The sequence below is a fragment of the Alexandromys fortis genome, unplaced genomic scaffold, assembly GCF_014885135.2.
Source record: "Alexandromys fortis isolate MF-2015 unplaced genomic scaffold, M_Fortis_MF-2015_v1.1 scaffold_11, whole genome shotgun sequence".
NCBI lineage: Eukaryota > Metazoa > Chordata > Mammalia > Rodentia > Cricetidae > Alexandromys > Alexandromys fortis.
Window position 1 is genome coordinate 14,565,836 of NW_026067912.1, and position 16,815 is coordinate 14,582,650.

At 42.3% G+C, this 16,815-nt stretch overlaps 2 protein-coding genes across 5 annotated transcripts in view; one reads left to right on the plus strand and one right to left on the minus strand.

The window, feature by feature from the left end:
* Positions 1-3,339: 3,339 nt before the first annotated feature.
* On the minus strand, positions 3,340-11,027 carry Atp5pf (ATP synthase peripheral stalk subunit F6). The gene is made up of 4 exons (XM_050138560.1): positions 10,879-11,027; positions 7,189-7,367; positions 4,316-4,440; positions 3,340-3,462 (listed from the first exon to the last, which is right to left on the minus strand). Exons 2-4 carry the CDS (start codon positions 7,350-7,352, stop codon positions 3,425-3,427), a joined length of 327 nt encoding a protein of 108 aa, XP_049994517.1. The 5' UTR covers positions 7,353-7,367; positions 10,879-11,027; the 3' UTR covers positions 3,340-3,424.
* Gabpa (GA binding protein transcription factor subunit alpha) overlaps positions 10,986-16,815 on the plus strand; it is a 32,288-nt gene continuing 26,458 nt past the window's right edge. For 2 of the 4 annotated variants that reach the window (XM_050138547.1, XM_050138550.1), the window contains exons 1-2: positions 11,435-11,583; positions 13,427-13,529. In XM_050138547.1, coding sequence (XP_049994504.1) covers positions 13,453-13,529 — 77 coding nt within the window. In that variant the 5' untranslated portion in view covers positions 11,435-11,583; positions 13,427-13,452. Of the gene's footprint in view, positions 11,094-11,434; positions 11,584-11,819; positions 12,460-13,426; positions 13,530-16,815 lie in introns of those variants that run through there. The other 2 variants (XM_050138548.1, XM_050138549.1) reach the window with 2 other exon arrangements.

Sequence of the window (16,815 nt, forward strand, 5' to 3'; positions counted from 1 at the left end):
GACATTGTGTTTGAGTCCAATCCTTTCCAGTGCCATCCATTTTCTGGCAATTTCATTTGACTTCATGGCTGAATAAAACTGTTGTAACTTTTTATTTTTAAATGCTAAAGTTAGTTATAAACAATGCTACATGTAAAATTCTAGCTACACAACCAACCCATCCCTAACTTTCTCCATCTTTAACCACCCCATGGTGCCATTAAAACTGGAATCTTAGGCTTTTGGTAACCTCATCTTTTCTTTCTGGGGCTACTCTCAGGAACCTCTTCCAGTCACCTAACGGCTCCTGCTCTAAGGCATCCCCTCCTCACCCCCTCTGACAGCCTGCTCACGTACTGTCAACAATAACAACTCGCTTCTCTTCCCCTGGCTGAACACCTTTCACTCTTCCTTTAGTCAAGTCTACATTCCACAGCTGGGGATGAAAAAGGCTCCTCCCGTCCTCTTACACATTCGCTCATATTATAACCCACTTGATCGGCCACATCCCTGTCTTCGGTGCTGCACCATTATTCACCAATCAACTGGACTGTTTGTCTTTACAATTTATTCTGCCCTTGTAAATACATTCATTTACAATACTTCTTCTGGAATGCTAGCCCTCCACAAGCTATGGAAAATACTATCTCCTCCTATCAGACAAGTCAAATTCAACTACTCTTCTTCTCTGAATTCCCAAGGTGTTTGATTCTTTTGTGATATTCATTTGTCTCTCTGTTATAGCACAGGTAGGTATGGACATGTCTGACACCCAGGTCTTCATAAACCCAAGGTATTTAATAGTATCTAACATGAAAACAATTCCTCAACTGCTGAATACCTGTGAAGCACAAAGAATGATTAAATGTAAGCATCTACTTAGAGTATTAATAAAACATTATATTCTGATACAACTCAAGTTTGTCTTCTATGAATTGTTACTACATGAATTACAGATGGACAAAAATTAGGTTTCCCTTTTAGCAATAAGGTGCTCGTTTCCACACAATTCTCTTTTTATGTTGGTGAGTAGTTGCCTACATGTATGTCTCAGACATCAGAAGAAAGTGCATCAGACATCAGAAGAAAGAATCAGAGCACCCAGAACTGGAGTTAGAGATGGTTGTAATCTGCCATATGAGTGCTGGAAATCAAAACTCATATCCTCTGGAAAAGCAGACAACTCTCTTCTCACTGAGACATCCCTCCAGCCCTATATACACAATTCTTAAATCTTTTTCACCTCTTGTTTCTTATTCAGTAAGATTGGGAATATATTAGCAGTAATAACTGGTAAAGAAATCTAAGTGAACTATCATGTTTGATTTGCTGGTACCAATATGTGCCAATTTTTAATATGTTATATTTTTACTTTACCAAATTCAAATACAAGGACCCACTATGTCTTTTTACTTTCAATGAAGAAAATGCTCTCAAAATAATGAACAGTTTGTTAACAAAGGACCCATTTAGTTTAAGATTAAGATACTTTCTAATATCCATCTTATGATTGGCTTTCTGCTTTTAATATGCTACCTCTAACATTCTAAAAGATACACAAAAATTGAACATGTTTCTATGATCCATAGTTGGTAACTACTGCTCTCAATTTCTTTGTTTTGAGACAGGGTTTCGGTATGTAAGCCAGGCTGGCCTTGAACTCCCAATCTTTCTGTCTTCATTTCTCAATTATTGTATTTATCCCCATTTTTTTGGTTTTGTTTTTGCTTTTTGAGACAGGGTTTCTCTGTGTAACAGCCCTGGCTGTGCTGAACCTAGCTCTTGTAGACCAGGCTAGCCTCCAACTCACAGAGATCCACCTGTTTCTGTCTCCCGAGTGCTGGGATTAAAGGCATGCGCCACCACTACCTGGCCTTATTATACCCATTTTATTAACTTGTAAACTGATTTTTCCTTCCAAAAAGTATTCCACTACCATTGAATTCCCTGAAGTAACTGAAGATGCAGAGAGAATAAAGGTTCTCTCATAAAGACATACTTATATACAGTGCTAACAGGGCTGCTCTGCTGCTCAGACTCAAGTGTTGCACTTCCTACAGGAAATGACTTGAAGACAATGCCATCTTGAGATGTAGTCTATGTACACCTAATTGGGTATGGATGTATTAGTGAGGAGAACGAATGAGGAGAGATACGCATAGAAAACGGACAGAGAATGACTTGGTCAGAATCCATCAAAGTTAAGAGCAATCTTATTCTCCAGTTGCCCCCAAGGTAGCTAAAGGTTTAATGAACCCATATGTCAATGTAAGATGACAAGGCTATTTCCCTTTAAAAGGCTAGCTTCCTTTAGGTCCTACAGTTCCTGAAACTTTGATGGAAATAAAGTTCCTGACCTGCAACATCCCCAGGAAATAACTGCTGGCTCTTTTATGGCTGGGCCAATGAACATTAAATACAATTACATCTTATAGAGCCTTTTGCCCGATGCTACCGTCCCCTCCTGAATCCATACATACTATAAACTGCAGGCAAAAATGAGGACATCAGTTTGATCAGACAGTGGTTAAGATACAACAGACATTTCTGTGAATAGGAAGTTACACAGAGTTTCCTAAGAAAGCTATGACAAAGGATATAGGACCACTCCTTCAAAAACGTACATATAAACTACTAAGTGGTGGTGGCACATGCCTTTAATCTCAGTACTTGGGAGGCAGAGGCAAGTTGATTTATTGTGAGTTTGAGGCCAGCTTGGTCTACAGAGTGAGACCCAGGGCAGCCAAGTATATACAGAAACCCCCTCCCATACACACAGAGGTAAATGTAGCGATATCTCATTTATATTTTAATAAACAAAGCTTGCCTGAAGTTCAGAGAGTAAAAGAGCTGCACTGATCAGCCTTACAGACCAGGCAGTGGTACACACACCTTTAATTCCAATAGTCACACTAGCTGCTATAGAAACCGGGTGGTAATGGTGCACGCCTTTAATCCCAGCACTAAAGAGGAATATAAAACAGGAGGAGAGTCTCACAGTCTCATTCTGAGATTCCTGGAGGCAGGACAGTCATTTCAAACTGAGGCAGAGGTAAGAGCCAGTGGCTGTCTGCTTTGTTTTTCAGGTCTTCAGGCTGACCCCCATTTCTGTCTCTGGGTTTTTATTAATCATACTACAGGTAACTATAACATCCTTCCCTTCAGAGCAAACATTCCCTTAGGGGATGGTCTCCACTATAAAGAGGACAGCACCGACAATGGGAAGAGTCTAGTAGGGACAAGGCAATTTTACCCGATTTATCCAAAATCTCCATCTCCTTCATTCTAACAAAATGAAACAACGCAGAGACAAATCAACCCCAGGCACATCCTCCATATCGTCAAAGAATTTAAAGAACATTTGATAACTGTGAAATGAAAGTTTATTGATTTTTTTTTAAATTAGTCGTACAACTAAATTACCAGATGGATTTTATAGTATTCTTCAGGACTGGGGTTTGTCGAAGACTTCAAATTTGGGATCTAAAAAGAGGGAAAAATTTCAGGCTTAGACACACTACAATAACAAGATTAGCTACAGTGCTTGAAGTTTACCAGTTTTAAGAAAACATCTGCTTTTAAACATGTATGAAGAAACATAACAACTGCCAAACTTTCAACAGCTTTTGAGGGCAGGGCTCGCTATTAGTGTATGCCATACTAATAAAACGGTGTTGTGTATCTAAACCAATCAGATGAGAAAGGTATCATAGTTCACGTGTGCTGTGGGATAATGCTCTTGTATACTGTAGAGATTTGTCACTTGTACTGGTTTAATAAAACACTGATTGGCCAGTAGCCAGGTAGGAATTATAGGTGGGGCAACCAGAGTAAGAGAATTCTGGGAAGAGGAAAGGAACCAGCCAGACTTAGAGGAAGCAAGGTGAGAAAAGATATCAAGCCATGTGGCTAAACATAGACAAGAATTATGGGTTAATTTAAGTTGTAAGAGATAGTTAATAATAAGCCTGAGCTAATAGGCAAAACAGTTTATAATTAATGTAAGCCTCTGTATGCTTCTTTGGGACTGAATGGCCGCTGGAACAGGTGGGACAGAAACTTCCATCTACACATGTGCTGCCCTGTATCCAAGTAAAACAGTGGCGTGAATGCTTCCTTGTGAACACACCATGGCTATATGAAATTCCCACGTAATTGTCATTTAACTTCCAAACAATCCAAAAACCTCTCAAGAATGAAGTATACATCCGTGACAGCATTTGAATAACAGAGGCAAGGCCCTAGGCTGGACCCTCACATGAACGCCCCCCAAAAATGTACATGAATATTCTCCACCTACAATCATCCCCCAGACTTAATTTGGGATCAGACTTACCTTCAAATTTGAAGGTAGGAAACGTATTCATATCTCCTTTACCAAACATTTGTTTAAGCTTAAAAAGCTCTTTGTCCAGATCTTGCTGATACTCTGGGCCAGCATCAACAGGTCCTCCAGATGTCCTATTGTACAGTGAACAAAGAAAACTGATTTTATGCATTAATTAAAAAAACAAAACAAAACAGAAATTACTCTTTACCATCACGCTTAAAGAGATTTTTTTAAGGTACACATACAGCGGGGAAAGGAAACCTTTTTAGTATCTGAATTTTAATTCACATTTGTTTTAGAATCGTTTTCAGAGATACGGTAACTTCAAACAAATCTCTAACACTGAAGGTCTGTTAGCTTCAAAGATACTTACTAATCAGACTCTCTTAGGATCTGAGTTGCAGTATATGGAATATGATGTAGTCCAGATAAAAAAAGAAGAAACGCAAACCAATAAAACAAAACAAAACAAATCCCCAGCAAAACCTAGATACCGGAGGTCTGAAATGTTAAGCCTGGCAGCTGCCGAACAATAAAATGATAAAGGGGCCGGAGAGATGGCTGAGAGCTTGGAACACTTGCTGCTCTTACAGAGGACTCGGATTCAGTTCCCGGCACCCAAACAGTAGTTCACCAGTTAACCAGTTCACCATTAACAACCCCTTCTGATCTACATGGTACTAGGCTCACATGTGGTACACATATAAATACATGCAAAACACTCATACACACTAATAAAAAATAACAACCTCAACAAAAGAGTAGTTATTACAGTCATTCAAATATCCAAGGTCCGTATGTTGTATGCATGAATGGAAGCCAGAGGTCAATGATGACATCCAGTGACTTCCTCTGTCTTTCGAAGACGTGGTCTCCCACTGAACTTGAGTTCCCAAACTGGCTAAACTGGCTGGTCAGCAAGACCCCAAGGATGTCCTGCCTCTATCTGCTAATGCTCAGATTAAAGGCAAATGCTGCTGTGACTACTGGTGCTGGGGATGCAAACTCTGGTCCCTCTTTATTATGCTAGAAGTTTACCAACTGAACCATCTTCTCAGTCCTCAAGACTTTTATTGATTCCACGGTTAGTTACCATTAGAATTCCAAAATAGTTATCTGGCACTTCAGCTTTAACCAAATGGGTCCAACCATTGACAATAAATTGCCTTAGTCAGGGTTACTACTGTTATAATGAAACACCATAACCAAAAACACCTTGGGGAGGTAAGGGTTTATGTGACTTATGCTTCCATATCACGGTCATCTTCCAAGAAAGTGAGAACAGGGACTCAAGTAGGCAGGAACCAAGAGACAGGAGCTGGTACAGAGGCTATGCATGAGGGTGAGCTGCTTACTGGCTTACTCCCCATGGCTTGCTCACACTGCTTTCTTACAGAACACGGGACTTCCAGCCCATGGTGGCTGCACCCACAGCGGTGTAATCGCCAATTAAGAAAATGTGCTATAAGCTTGCCAATGGTCCTATCTCAGGGAGACATTTTCTCAATCTCCTCTCTGATGACTCTAGCTTATGTTAAGCTGACATAAAACCAACCAGTACAACACTAACTCAACAGTCATTTACAAAGTTGAAGCTTGAAACTGTGCACACTCCTATGCCCTATACCTCTGGGATCAAAAGTGTGTAACTCTAAAAACAAATTTCATGCTTTCTAATTTCCACACCTTAATCTTACATTTCTCCATCTTAATGGATATAATCTTCCTATTCCCAATTACCTAGTCTTTTTTTGTTTTCTGGTGTTTTGTTTGTTTGTTTTTTGAGACAGGGTTTCCCTGTGTAACAGTCCTAGCTGTCCTGGAACTTCTTGTAGACCAGGCTGGCCTCGAACTCACAGGGATTTGTCTGCCTCTGCCTCCCGAGTGCTGGGATTAAAGGTGTGCTCCATCACAGCCTGGCCTACCTATCTAGTCTTTAAAATTATTATTCTTAACCTGGTATAGTAAAGGTATTTCTTCCAGTTGTTTGAGAACAAGCTCTAAGCAAAATCACAAGGAAATTCTTTCTTTTTTCCCTTTTTGCAATGGGAAGATGATTACCGCTGCCCAGGAGACAGACATCAAAAGGGTGACAGGACCCCAAGCACTTCCTTCAAACCCAAACGTGAACGTCTCAAAGATGCCTTTCTTAATGCTTCCAGTTGGGAAGAATGGTTTTCCTTTCTAATCTCCAAACATTAGATGTCAGCTAGCAACTAACCATTTGATTCTATTTATTTGTTTATAAGCTTTCTACTTCCATTAGGTTTTAAGAATCTGCATTTTGTAAAAACAACACAGCCCATATCAGTTAGCCCTCATGTTCTTTGTAAATGATAGATGACCAAAGAAATACACGCCTGTTTATCATTTTCCTAAGATTTAGGGGTTGAACCAAATGCTGAATAAATTGGATATTCATCTCATAGGTGGGTTTGAAATCCTATTTTTCCAGGTCTTACTTCATGTCATTTTGAGTCTTTTGTCCGTTGATATTTCCAGAGATACATCAACAATATATCATCCTTAAAGAGAAAATGCTGTTTACGTACATAACCAAATCACATCATAGAAAAGGCCAAACATGACAGTTGGAATGCTCTGATTGTATGTCTTGCCCAATCATTCTTAGTTTTATGATGTTAAGGTAATCAGTGTCTACAGGACCCAATTTTCATAAATAGCTAACAAATGACCTCAGGATGCTGTGTACTTCTATGACCTGACTTATTTTACTGTAATGACATTATTGTGCCTACACTTCTAATGGTAACAGACTTATTGGAACTGTCCTTGGAGCCTTTATAAAGGCAATACAGTTAGGACTTACATCCTGAAATCTACATACTTTGAATGTGCTTCATAATCTGCCCACTTACTGTCGCTTTGATTTGTACTCTCTTATCTTGTCCACGAAGAGTTTCTGTACCGGATCAAGTTCCTTATTAAACGCCACCGCTGTAACACCAATGTTCCTCCTCAAGTTCACAGAGACTGCCGACCGAAGGAGAGAGGACAGCCTGAAGATCCTCTGAAGAATCATGGTGAGTCTCTGGTACTAGACAAGCATCAGAAGATTATGTACTTTTCATAAAACACCTGAACTACATCACATGGTGAGACCTAATTGATGTGGGAGTGTCATATATCAATCTGTTGATTTCATTGGTTAAATTATAATAAACCAACTGCTTGGCCTCAGCTTAGAACATAGATGGGAGGAGTAAACAGAATAGAATTCTGGGCGGAAGAGGAAGTGAGGTCAGACTCTGCTCTGCTTCCGGAGAGAGACCCGACAGCTCTGCTGGAGCAGAGACGCCATGCTCAGCTCTCCCAGGCAGCTGCAACCCACGATGGACTTTCACAGTTATATGGAATGACTCTTCCGCTTTTTACTGAAAAGCTCAAGGACATAGGAACAGTTGAGAGGTCTACTAGGGTTAAAGCAGAAAGAAAACACAAAATCTGGGGTGGTGCTTTGTTGCCCATGATGGACCTGAGGAAACAGTGAGGTGAGGCTGTTCAAAAACACTGCTTGTCTCCAGGAGGAAAGGACGATGTGCTTATAATGTGCCTGTTTCCATGACCCCGCAAAGGGCAAAAAGGGAGCTGGACAAAGAGAGCAAAGACAGTTGTCTTAGCCAGGAATGAGAGGCTGAAAATTTCCACTTCACAGGCCCACAGGAAGGAAACAGTTTTGTCTGCTAACAGCAGGATCCTAGCCACTTAGCACTGTAACAACCAAATCAGCTTCCAAAAGAAACAGCAAAGAAAAATAGCATCCACGCCAAGTAAGTCCTGTAGTAACAGAGATTAGATGATACAAGTTCATCAGAGAGTTTGCAGGAGGTCAAAGTCAAAAGTTTAAAAATCAGAGCTTAAAACCTTTCAAGTCCTTAGACCTGCTAAAGCTAAAACAAATTAATTTTCTAGGTAAAACTGTTGCTAGATACATTAAAGGACAGGATAATTCTTAAGACCTGACTTAATAATCTAAAGATCAAATGTAAAAACATTCCAAATGACAACAAATACACTCAAGCAGTAAGCCCAAAAGGAAAAGACAGAGAGGATGAAACAGTAGAAGAAAAATTTCTCCTGATCTAGACTTAGCTTATAACAAACAATAGTGAAATGGCAATAGAAGGTATCCACACTTTAATGGACATCTTCATAACATCTCTTTACAATAAATGTGCCCTGGGAAATAAAACCAGCCCTCTGCCACTTCACATCTGTTTAACAATGATTGTGCCGTAGTCTGCTGTCATATAGTTAATGCCTCTCGAACTGTCAGTGATAAAGGGCCCTTCAAACCCCTGAGGAAAACCTGCTATGCCAACATCCTTCTCCTGCTCTCCCCTAGATCTATTTTTTTCTGAGCCTGCCTGATGAACTCCTACTGAACTGTGACAGGACCACTAGCAGTGGGCTACTGCTACTGGTTTACGTTAATGGAGCAGCTAGAACAAGGATTTAAAAATCTTTTCAGCAATTTGACTAATTTGACTCTTGAATTTAGTAATGACAACAATTCCAAAAGTGGTGGTAGAGAGACAGCATTTGATTCCCAGAACCTGTGAGTTTTGCTTTGTTTTGTTTGTTTTTAAAGTCAAGATTGGCAGTAAGCTTATAATGCCAGCACTGGGGAGGCAGAGGCGGGCAGATGTTTGGGGCTCAGTTGATAACCTAGTCTTCTAGGCTAGATCTTAGACTGACCCTGTCTCAAAAAAACACGACGCATAGTATACTGAAGAGTAACAGCTGAGGTTGGCCTCTGGCTGGTAGAGAAACACGTGCAGATGTGCCCACATATACCTAAATAAACACACGCAGATGCACAGACAGGCACACAGTCAGAGAGACAGACAGACCTGCATGGAGGGGTTGAAGTACCCCTTTATCGCTGAAAATTTGAAAAACATTAACTGTAAACCAGCAGCCTGGCACAGTGGTTACTAAGTGTAGGTGAAAGCAGCAATTTTTTTTCTCCCAGGGCATATTTGTTGTGTGAAGACAATTTTAGTTGTCCTGAATAGGGTGGATGCAAGTGGCCTCTAGTGGGTAGAGATCAGGAATAAGTCTATGCTCCCTACAACATGAAAAATAACCCTCCCCACGCTCCTCACTTCAAAGAGTTATCCAGTCCAAAGTGTCAATAATACCAACTTCAACAATGCCTGGAATAACATTTAGTACTCCTTAAAGAAATCAAATAAGCAGATAAGAGAAATATTATTCATTGGCCTGGATAAAAACATTTGAAGGAATTAAAGTCTTGATTACTGTGTCACTCATAATCTACCAGAGGATTATACAGGTGAAAGGACTACAAGCCAACAAATAACCAAAAAGACCTTATAGTAAGAAAATATCGCCCAACTCAATGTCTGTTCTTTTTTCTGGAAATTTAAGAAGACACAACATACATCAGTAAGGCAACAATATTTGTTTAGCCCTAGGAAATTTGGAAACTATATTGCTCAGTGAAGGAAAACACCCTTAAAGAGTTATTAGGGCAAGGTGTTCCTAGTCTTGCTTACAGATGATAAAAATTATGTCTACAGAAGGTTACTGTTTACCAAACATCCTACAGCCAACCTGCTCCCAAGCTGACTACAAACACTGTCACTTCTTCTACAAAATAGGCAAAATACAGCTTTCCTTCTCAATAATGAATCATCAAAGTACTGATTCTCAACACACACTCCTAACATACCTACTTCCTGAGCCCCAACCAAGAATGTATGTGTATATTCACCTCCTAAATCCTACACGATCATCCACAACACGAGCACATATTCTCTTACCAAAGCTACTCGGTGCTGCTTTTTTATTGCCTTCCACTGTTTCAGATTCAACAGTGTCTATGGACCGTTCACTAGTCCATAGAAGGCAAATGCCACCATAAGTGTAAAGCATCCTCTGTGACAAATTCTGTACTGATAAACTATCAGGAGCTAGCTGCCTGTTCGGGCTCTAATATTAAAATACTGGAGAAGGAATGGGGAAGAAAAAAAATCGAAAGACGTTCAAACCCAGAGGAGTAGCACTGGGAAGGAGCATGGCTCTTCTATTTATAGCGATGACCGACAAGTCCGGCAAAAGCTAGCCCGTTTCCTGCCTGTTAGTATCTACTCATGAAGTCAATCCACAAAGCTGTTTTAGCACCAACGTTTCTAGACCAGAGGCAAACTTCTGGGATGTGACTGGTGCCCTTTCTCGCCTTAAGGAACACGACCTGCTCGGGTCTAATTCACCAGCTTCTTCTGACCTTGGGTTGCCCCAGGCGGGCTGCAGACCCACCACCCCGCCTTTCTGCCTTTCGTGCTGGCCCGTTCTGCTCCCAAAAGGGTATTAACGGTCGTATTTATTGTGCCTAAGGCAAACTTGAATACCCTGCAGGGCCGAGGTCACCCTGTGACCTCAGGCCAGGCCGTGAAGGTGCCAAGGGCACAGGGCTACGCTCTCCCACTAGAGCAGAGGTGATGGGCAGCCCTGGACTCGTGAAGAAACCCAGAATCGCTGTCCCCAGAGGCCGCGCTAGCCTACTTTACCCTCCCAGTCACCTTGCACTCAGTCCCGAGCTGCCAGAGTCACCGCCGCCGCCACCGCTCTACTTCCGGCCCTGGCTCCGCCTACACACGACTAACCGCCATCGCAATGCATTGTGGGCCACCGCTTCAGTCGTTCGACGCTCACCGGACAGGAAGCGCCTCGGAGACAGTCCGCGACCGGACGCCTCTAGGTGAGACAAAAGGCAAACAGGAGGAGGAAGTGGAGGGTAAGTGCTTCCGGGTCCCCTAGCTAAGCCTCCGCCATCTTCCCTTCACTTAACTTCACCTCTCTTTCCCTCTTGGAAACAGTGCCCTTTACGCATGCGTACTTTGTTCTCTCTCCTAGTTCAAGCTCCCTTCGGAGTCAGCGTCTTGTTCCTTGGGGTTGGGGAGGCGGATGCAGTGTGGGGGTAAAGCGAGCGCGTCAAACCAAGCGGCTTGGGGCGTTTGTGCCTCGTGAGCCTCCGTTGCCACGGGCGTTCGTGTCGCGCACCCTGCTGGGAGTTGTAGTTCCAGGCCCAGGGGTGCCTGGGAGGCGGGAGAGGGGCTGAGGTTCCTTGGCGCCGATTCCGCGGGAAGGGCCCCGGGGCCTCACTCTGCGAGTCGCGGGCGCGGTGCGGCTTACCCGGAGAGGCGCTGCACGTGGAACCCGCGCCGCCGCCGTTCCCAGCCGGCTCTGGAGCGCGGCCGAGGGCCACGGGGCGGATTCCGGAGCTGGTGAGTGCGGCCGCGGGCTGGCGGGGGAGTGCGGGCCCGCGCGGCCGGCCTGGTTCCGGGGCTCTTCCCCCTCGCCGCGGCCCCCCCGCGGCCGCCTCTGTGTTTTGTTTCCGCTGGTCCCCGGCGTTGTGACTCCCATTTCCGTTCGTGGAGACTTGAGGGAGCCGGGTGGGGAGGGGCGGGAGAGGCTGTGCGGGGAGCCGAGGGGAGGGGCGCGGGGAGCGGCCAGGTCCGGGGCCGCGCGGCGGGACGCTGAGGACGCGCTCGTCGCCCGCCGCGATCCGGGCCCGGCGCCCTGACTCTCCACGTAGTCGCGGCCCTCTCGGGTCTCTGTCGCCCGACTCAGCGATTCCCGCACTCCACCCCTAGTTTTCCTTCTAGAACTGTCTGAAAGTCGCGCCAGTGCCACCGCACTGATGATCTTTATACTGACTTTCTGTTTTCGAAGAGATCGATGTTAATTAAGTAGCTTGCCAGCTCCCGTTTCCCCCGTTGCAGTAGTGCAGCGAACACGATGGAGTATAGGGATTCCACCCTGGGGTTAACAGCACAGAGAATGGTGCCAATACCTCGTTTCATGAGGACGAGTAGTCATTTGAAAATCCATAGGTAGGCCAGTGAGATGGCTCGATGGGTAAAACCAACTGCTGCCTGTGCTCAGCCCCTGAAACTGAAGTGCCAGGAGAGACCTGACAGCCACAAGCAGCCCTCTGACCTCCACACGTGCGCACACGCAGACACACGCATATCTCACTGTCTAGCCCTGGCTGACCGGAGACTTGCTATTTAGTCTAGGCCGGCCTAGAATGCGGAGGTCTGTGTGCCTCTCTGCTTTCTGAGCACCCGCATTAAAGGAGTGTACCATCACGCCTAGCAGTAAGTAAATGCAGGTTTTAAAAACCTATAGGGAGTTTGGACTAACATTAGGCCTGAGTGCTGGCAAGAGCAAAGGATTTGAACAGATTCACCGTCGTTCGGTTCTTAGGTACCACACAGTCTTTAACTCCACAAGATACTGGCCACCTCTTTAGCACCTTTTTTTTCTTATTTGCGTGCGTACCCAGATGGGCCTAAGTCCATTGTACCTGTACTACAAGTACAGAAGTGGATCTTGGGTGAAGTAGTGAATTAAGTCCTGAGATGTTAAGTTGGAAAAGTCAGGAGTGCAGACAGAAGCCAAGTACTGAATTAGCATGGTTCACCAGATACTTCTGGCAACTAAAAAACCTTGAATCTACAGGACTGGAAAGAAAAAGGGTGGTTTTGAAAATGCATGTGCTCTTCACCAGAAGGGAGATCTTCAGTCTTTAACTTCTAATCAGATTTGATATTTTTTGGGGGAGTGGGGAGTGGGGTTTCGAGACAGAGTTTCTCTGGGTCTTTGGAGCCAGTCCTGGAACTAGCTCTTGTAGACCAGGCTGGCCTCGAACTTGCAGAGATCCGCCTGCCTCTGCCTCCCAAGTGCTGGGATTAAAGACGTGAGCCACCACCGCCAGGCCATTAGCTAGACATTTGTAATCCATCTCCATGTTAAGCTTCAGGTTGGAAACCAAGTTGCTTTAATATAGTTGCTATAATTTTCATTTGCTTTTGTAGTGTCTTGAATTAACTTACTGACTTAGACTGGGCCAGCAAGTTCCAATAAATAATGAAATCGCCAAAGCAGGCTAATAAATGGCAATTTAAACAAAAGCCAGTTTATAAATGCTGTGTGCGAGCTTTCACGTATATAAAGAGCACGTCTGTTTTCTCCCTCTTTTATTCAGATTTGGTCTTTTTCTTGCAAAGCATTTTTGTTTATGCCAAAGATGTTTAAAAATCTCTTAAAATTTAACTCTTCCAGGACTGAACATTTGAAATATTTCAGCCATGACTAAGAGAGAAGCAGAAGAACTGATAGAAATTGAGATTGATGGAACTGAGAAACCTGAGTGCACAGAAGAAAGGTTGGCATTTCTGAACTGATTAGGTTTACTACTACTGGTATACGGGTTACCCTCAAGGAGCAGGCCAATATGTTTATTTTTGTTTTCCCTCTGACTTAATAGGTTTGTAGCTCAGGGAGAAAGGCATTTCTGAAATAGAAGCAGTAGTAAACTTAGTTGATAATTAATGATCACACAGTTATAAAAAAAAAAAAACCAGCCCCACCCCCATCTAAAAGGCATTTCCTTGATTTTTTTTTTTAATTCTTTCACTAAATGCTGGTCACTTTTATTTCAAAGACAGTTTAATTCAACCTGAATTTAACAATAGTTATTTATGAATAACTGCTGTATATTGGTAACTGTCAGGAATAAAATAAGTAAAATAAGATATTGAAATGACCTTATGAAAGTCTTATAATATTTGAGGAGACATACTGGTCCAGCACAGTAAACATGCCACTTCTTGGAATGACAGAGGAGGCTATGATGATTCAGAGTCAAGGGAGAGACTGATAGAGACAGACTGGAGTCCATAAGAAGGTTGTGGGAGGTGGTAGCTGAGGTGCTCTTTTACTCTAAAGCTGGAGACAAAACAGTGGAACTGAAAGGCTCTAGTGGACTTCTGTAGAGTAGCAAAAGGCCGGTGGGATGACTTAGATCTAGAGGGTGCTAAGCTGTGAAGATAGCTAAAATTTAAACATCAGTGCTGAAAAGAGCATTCCATTTATTTGTCCTTAATGCAGCAGAAGAACCGAATGAGTGATTCTCTTATTTTATTACTGATGAGTGTTTCAGAGAGTCAGGAACTAGGGATCAGCCTAGCTGGGTGGCTTTGACTCAAGTAGTTTAAGAGCGTGTAGTTAAGTTGTCAGTATGGTCTGCAGTCACCTGAGAGTGATCTGAAGCTATAGTATATGCCAAAAGATCACTCTTGCTATTTTGGGAAGGAAATGTCCGTGTGTCCAGTGAAGCTTTCTCTATGGCTTTTCAGCTAAGCTGAGGGGGACCAAGGTAGAAGCCATGGTGCCTTTTACATAACTCAGCCTAAGAAACCTTGCAGCGTTTGGTCACTCAGCTCAACCCTTGTTCAGGTTGGAAGGAGCTACAAAATTGGAGCCTAGCATGTCTTTTTCTATGCACTCAGACACCTCCAAATGCTTCATAGAGTCTGTAGTATTTATCACAGGCCCTTTGCATATGTCTGGGTGGGAGACTAGCTGTTACCATGTGGCTAACATGGAGGCCATTGCTGGAATTGAGAAACAGTAATGTATGATTAACCATATTCCTTCAAAAGAAACTGCATATTAAGATTTTTAGATTCCCAAGGTTTGTAACTTTACAACAGGAAACTTTGGAGAACTTAATACTCAGTATTCATAAAAGTGAAATTTTATAATCTGCTTTAAAGTAACATTTGGATCTTTTAAAAATCATTGTTACTAAAAAGGACAGGTTTCTGTGCTTAATAGCCAAAAAATATGCCCAAAGTGTTCTTTTAATCAACAGAACATTCATTACATTGACCAATAGTAATAATGTACTGTTACTTTGAAATAATATTGTTTTTAATCATGAATGGTTCTGTTTTGTAAATTTTAAATATTTTAAGGACAAATGTATATATTTATATGTATATCCTTATATTTGAAAAATAAGTAAAAATAAAATAATAAATTGTGTATGTATGTGTGTACACTCACACATTTATGCATGTTTGTGTTTTGAATGTGGATGCCTGCATGCCACAGCACACATGTGGAAGTCAGAGGTCAGCCTCAGATGTGGGTCCTCGGTATCCAGCTTGTTTAAACAGAGCTCTTGTGTTTACTGCTGCCTAGTCTCACCCAACTGGCCTAAGACTTTCCTTCCTTGTCTCCCATCTTACTGTAGGAGCACAGCTGAGATGTGGGCTACCATGCCTGGCTTTACATGGGTTCAGAGGATGCAAATGCTGATCCTTGACCTGTACAGCAAGTGCTAGCCTATTGAGTCATCCCTAGCCATTCACCTGTGCTGCATTTTAATAAAAATTTTTACCTTTTTATTTTTATTATTTTATTTTATTTTATTTTTTTTGATTTTTCGAGAAAGGATTTCTCTGTAGCTTTAGAGCCTGTCCTGGAACTCACTCTGTAGACCAGGCTGGCCTTGAACTCATAGAGATAGACCTGTCTCTGCCTCCTGAGTGCTCGGATTTAAGGTGTATGTCACCACCACCTGGCTTTATTTTTAATTAGGTGTGTTTTAGTTATGTGTCTTAGTATATGTAGGTGAATTCAGGTACCAGCAGAGGCAAAAGCATCAGCTCACCATGCAACTAGCCAACGTTGAGGTGAGAGGCACCTGACATGGGTGCTCAGAACCAGCTCATGTCCAGCTGCCGCTTCATACTTACTTTTGATACATATTTTATTAACTGTAAAGAGATTTTTATTTAAATTATATTTAAAGTAAATATGTTGTGAAATTTAATTCAGTAAATACTACTTTCTCAGTCTTCTCTTTTCCCTCTAAGCATTTACAAGAGATGTGTGCAACTGCTTGTCAAGGCTTTAAACCTATTTGGATTGTGAAGTAACAGGGCAAAAGAGCTAAGTAAGGTTTAAGGAGCAATAATTTCCCAAGACCATCTGGGCAGTGGTGCTGCAAGCCTTTAAGCACTCAGGAGGTAGAGAGGCAGGTAGGTCTCCATGAATTCTAGGCCAGCTTGGTCTGTATAGTGAGTTCAGGACGGCTAGGGCTATGAAGAGAAACTGTGTCTCAAAAACCCAATAACTGGTATTCACATCAAATTGGAAGTATTTATATTGTCAGACCTTAGCAATTTATATTTACTAGATTATATCAGGAAGGAAATTGATTAGTAGAAATGATATACAAAGTTTTGATTTTATTGTTGTTTCATTTTGTTTTGGGTTTTGACATAGGGTCTCATATAGCCCAGGCTGGTTTATATTTCTCTGTAGAACTAAGGCTGGAGAATGGCCTTGAACTGATTCTCTTCCCTCTGTGATCCTAAATGCTATGATTACAGGCTTGTGCCACCTTCCCAATAAGCTTTACAGATTTTAAGGGTATAGTGTATTGCCATGTTTTTAGGCCTAAAATCTTGAAAATAACTTGAGATGTAATATAAAGGTGCACACTTCTGTATAGAGAGTATACACCTAATACTTATGTGCTGGCATATATTTGTATGCATGACTAAGTATGTTTTCAGGAGTGCTTTAAGTTTCAAATTAGCTATGAGATTGGTGTTCACATCAACAACATTAGTCTTAACAGCATCAAAGAAGAAACT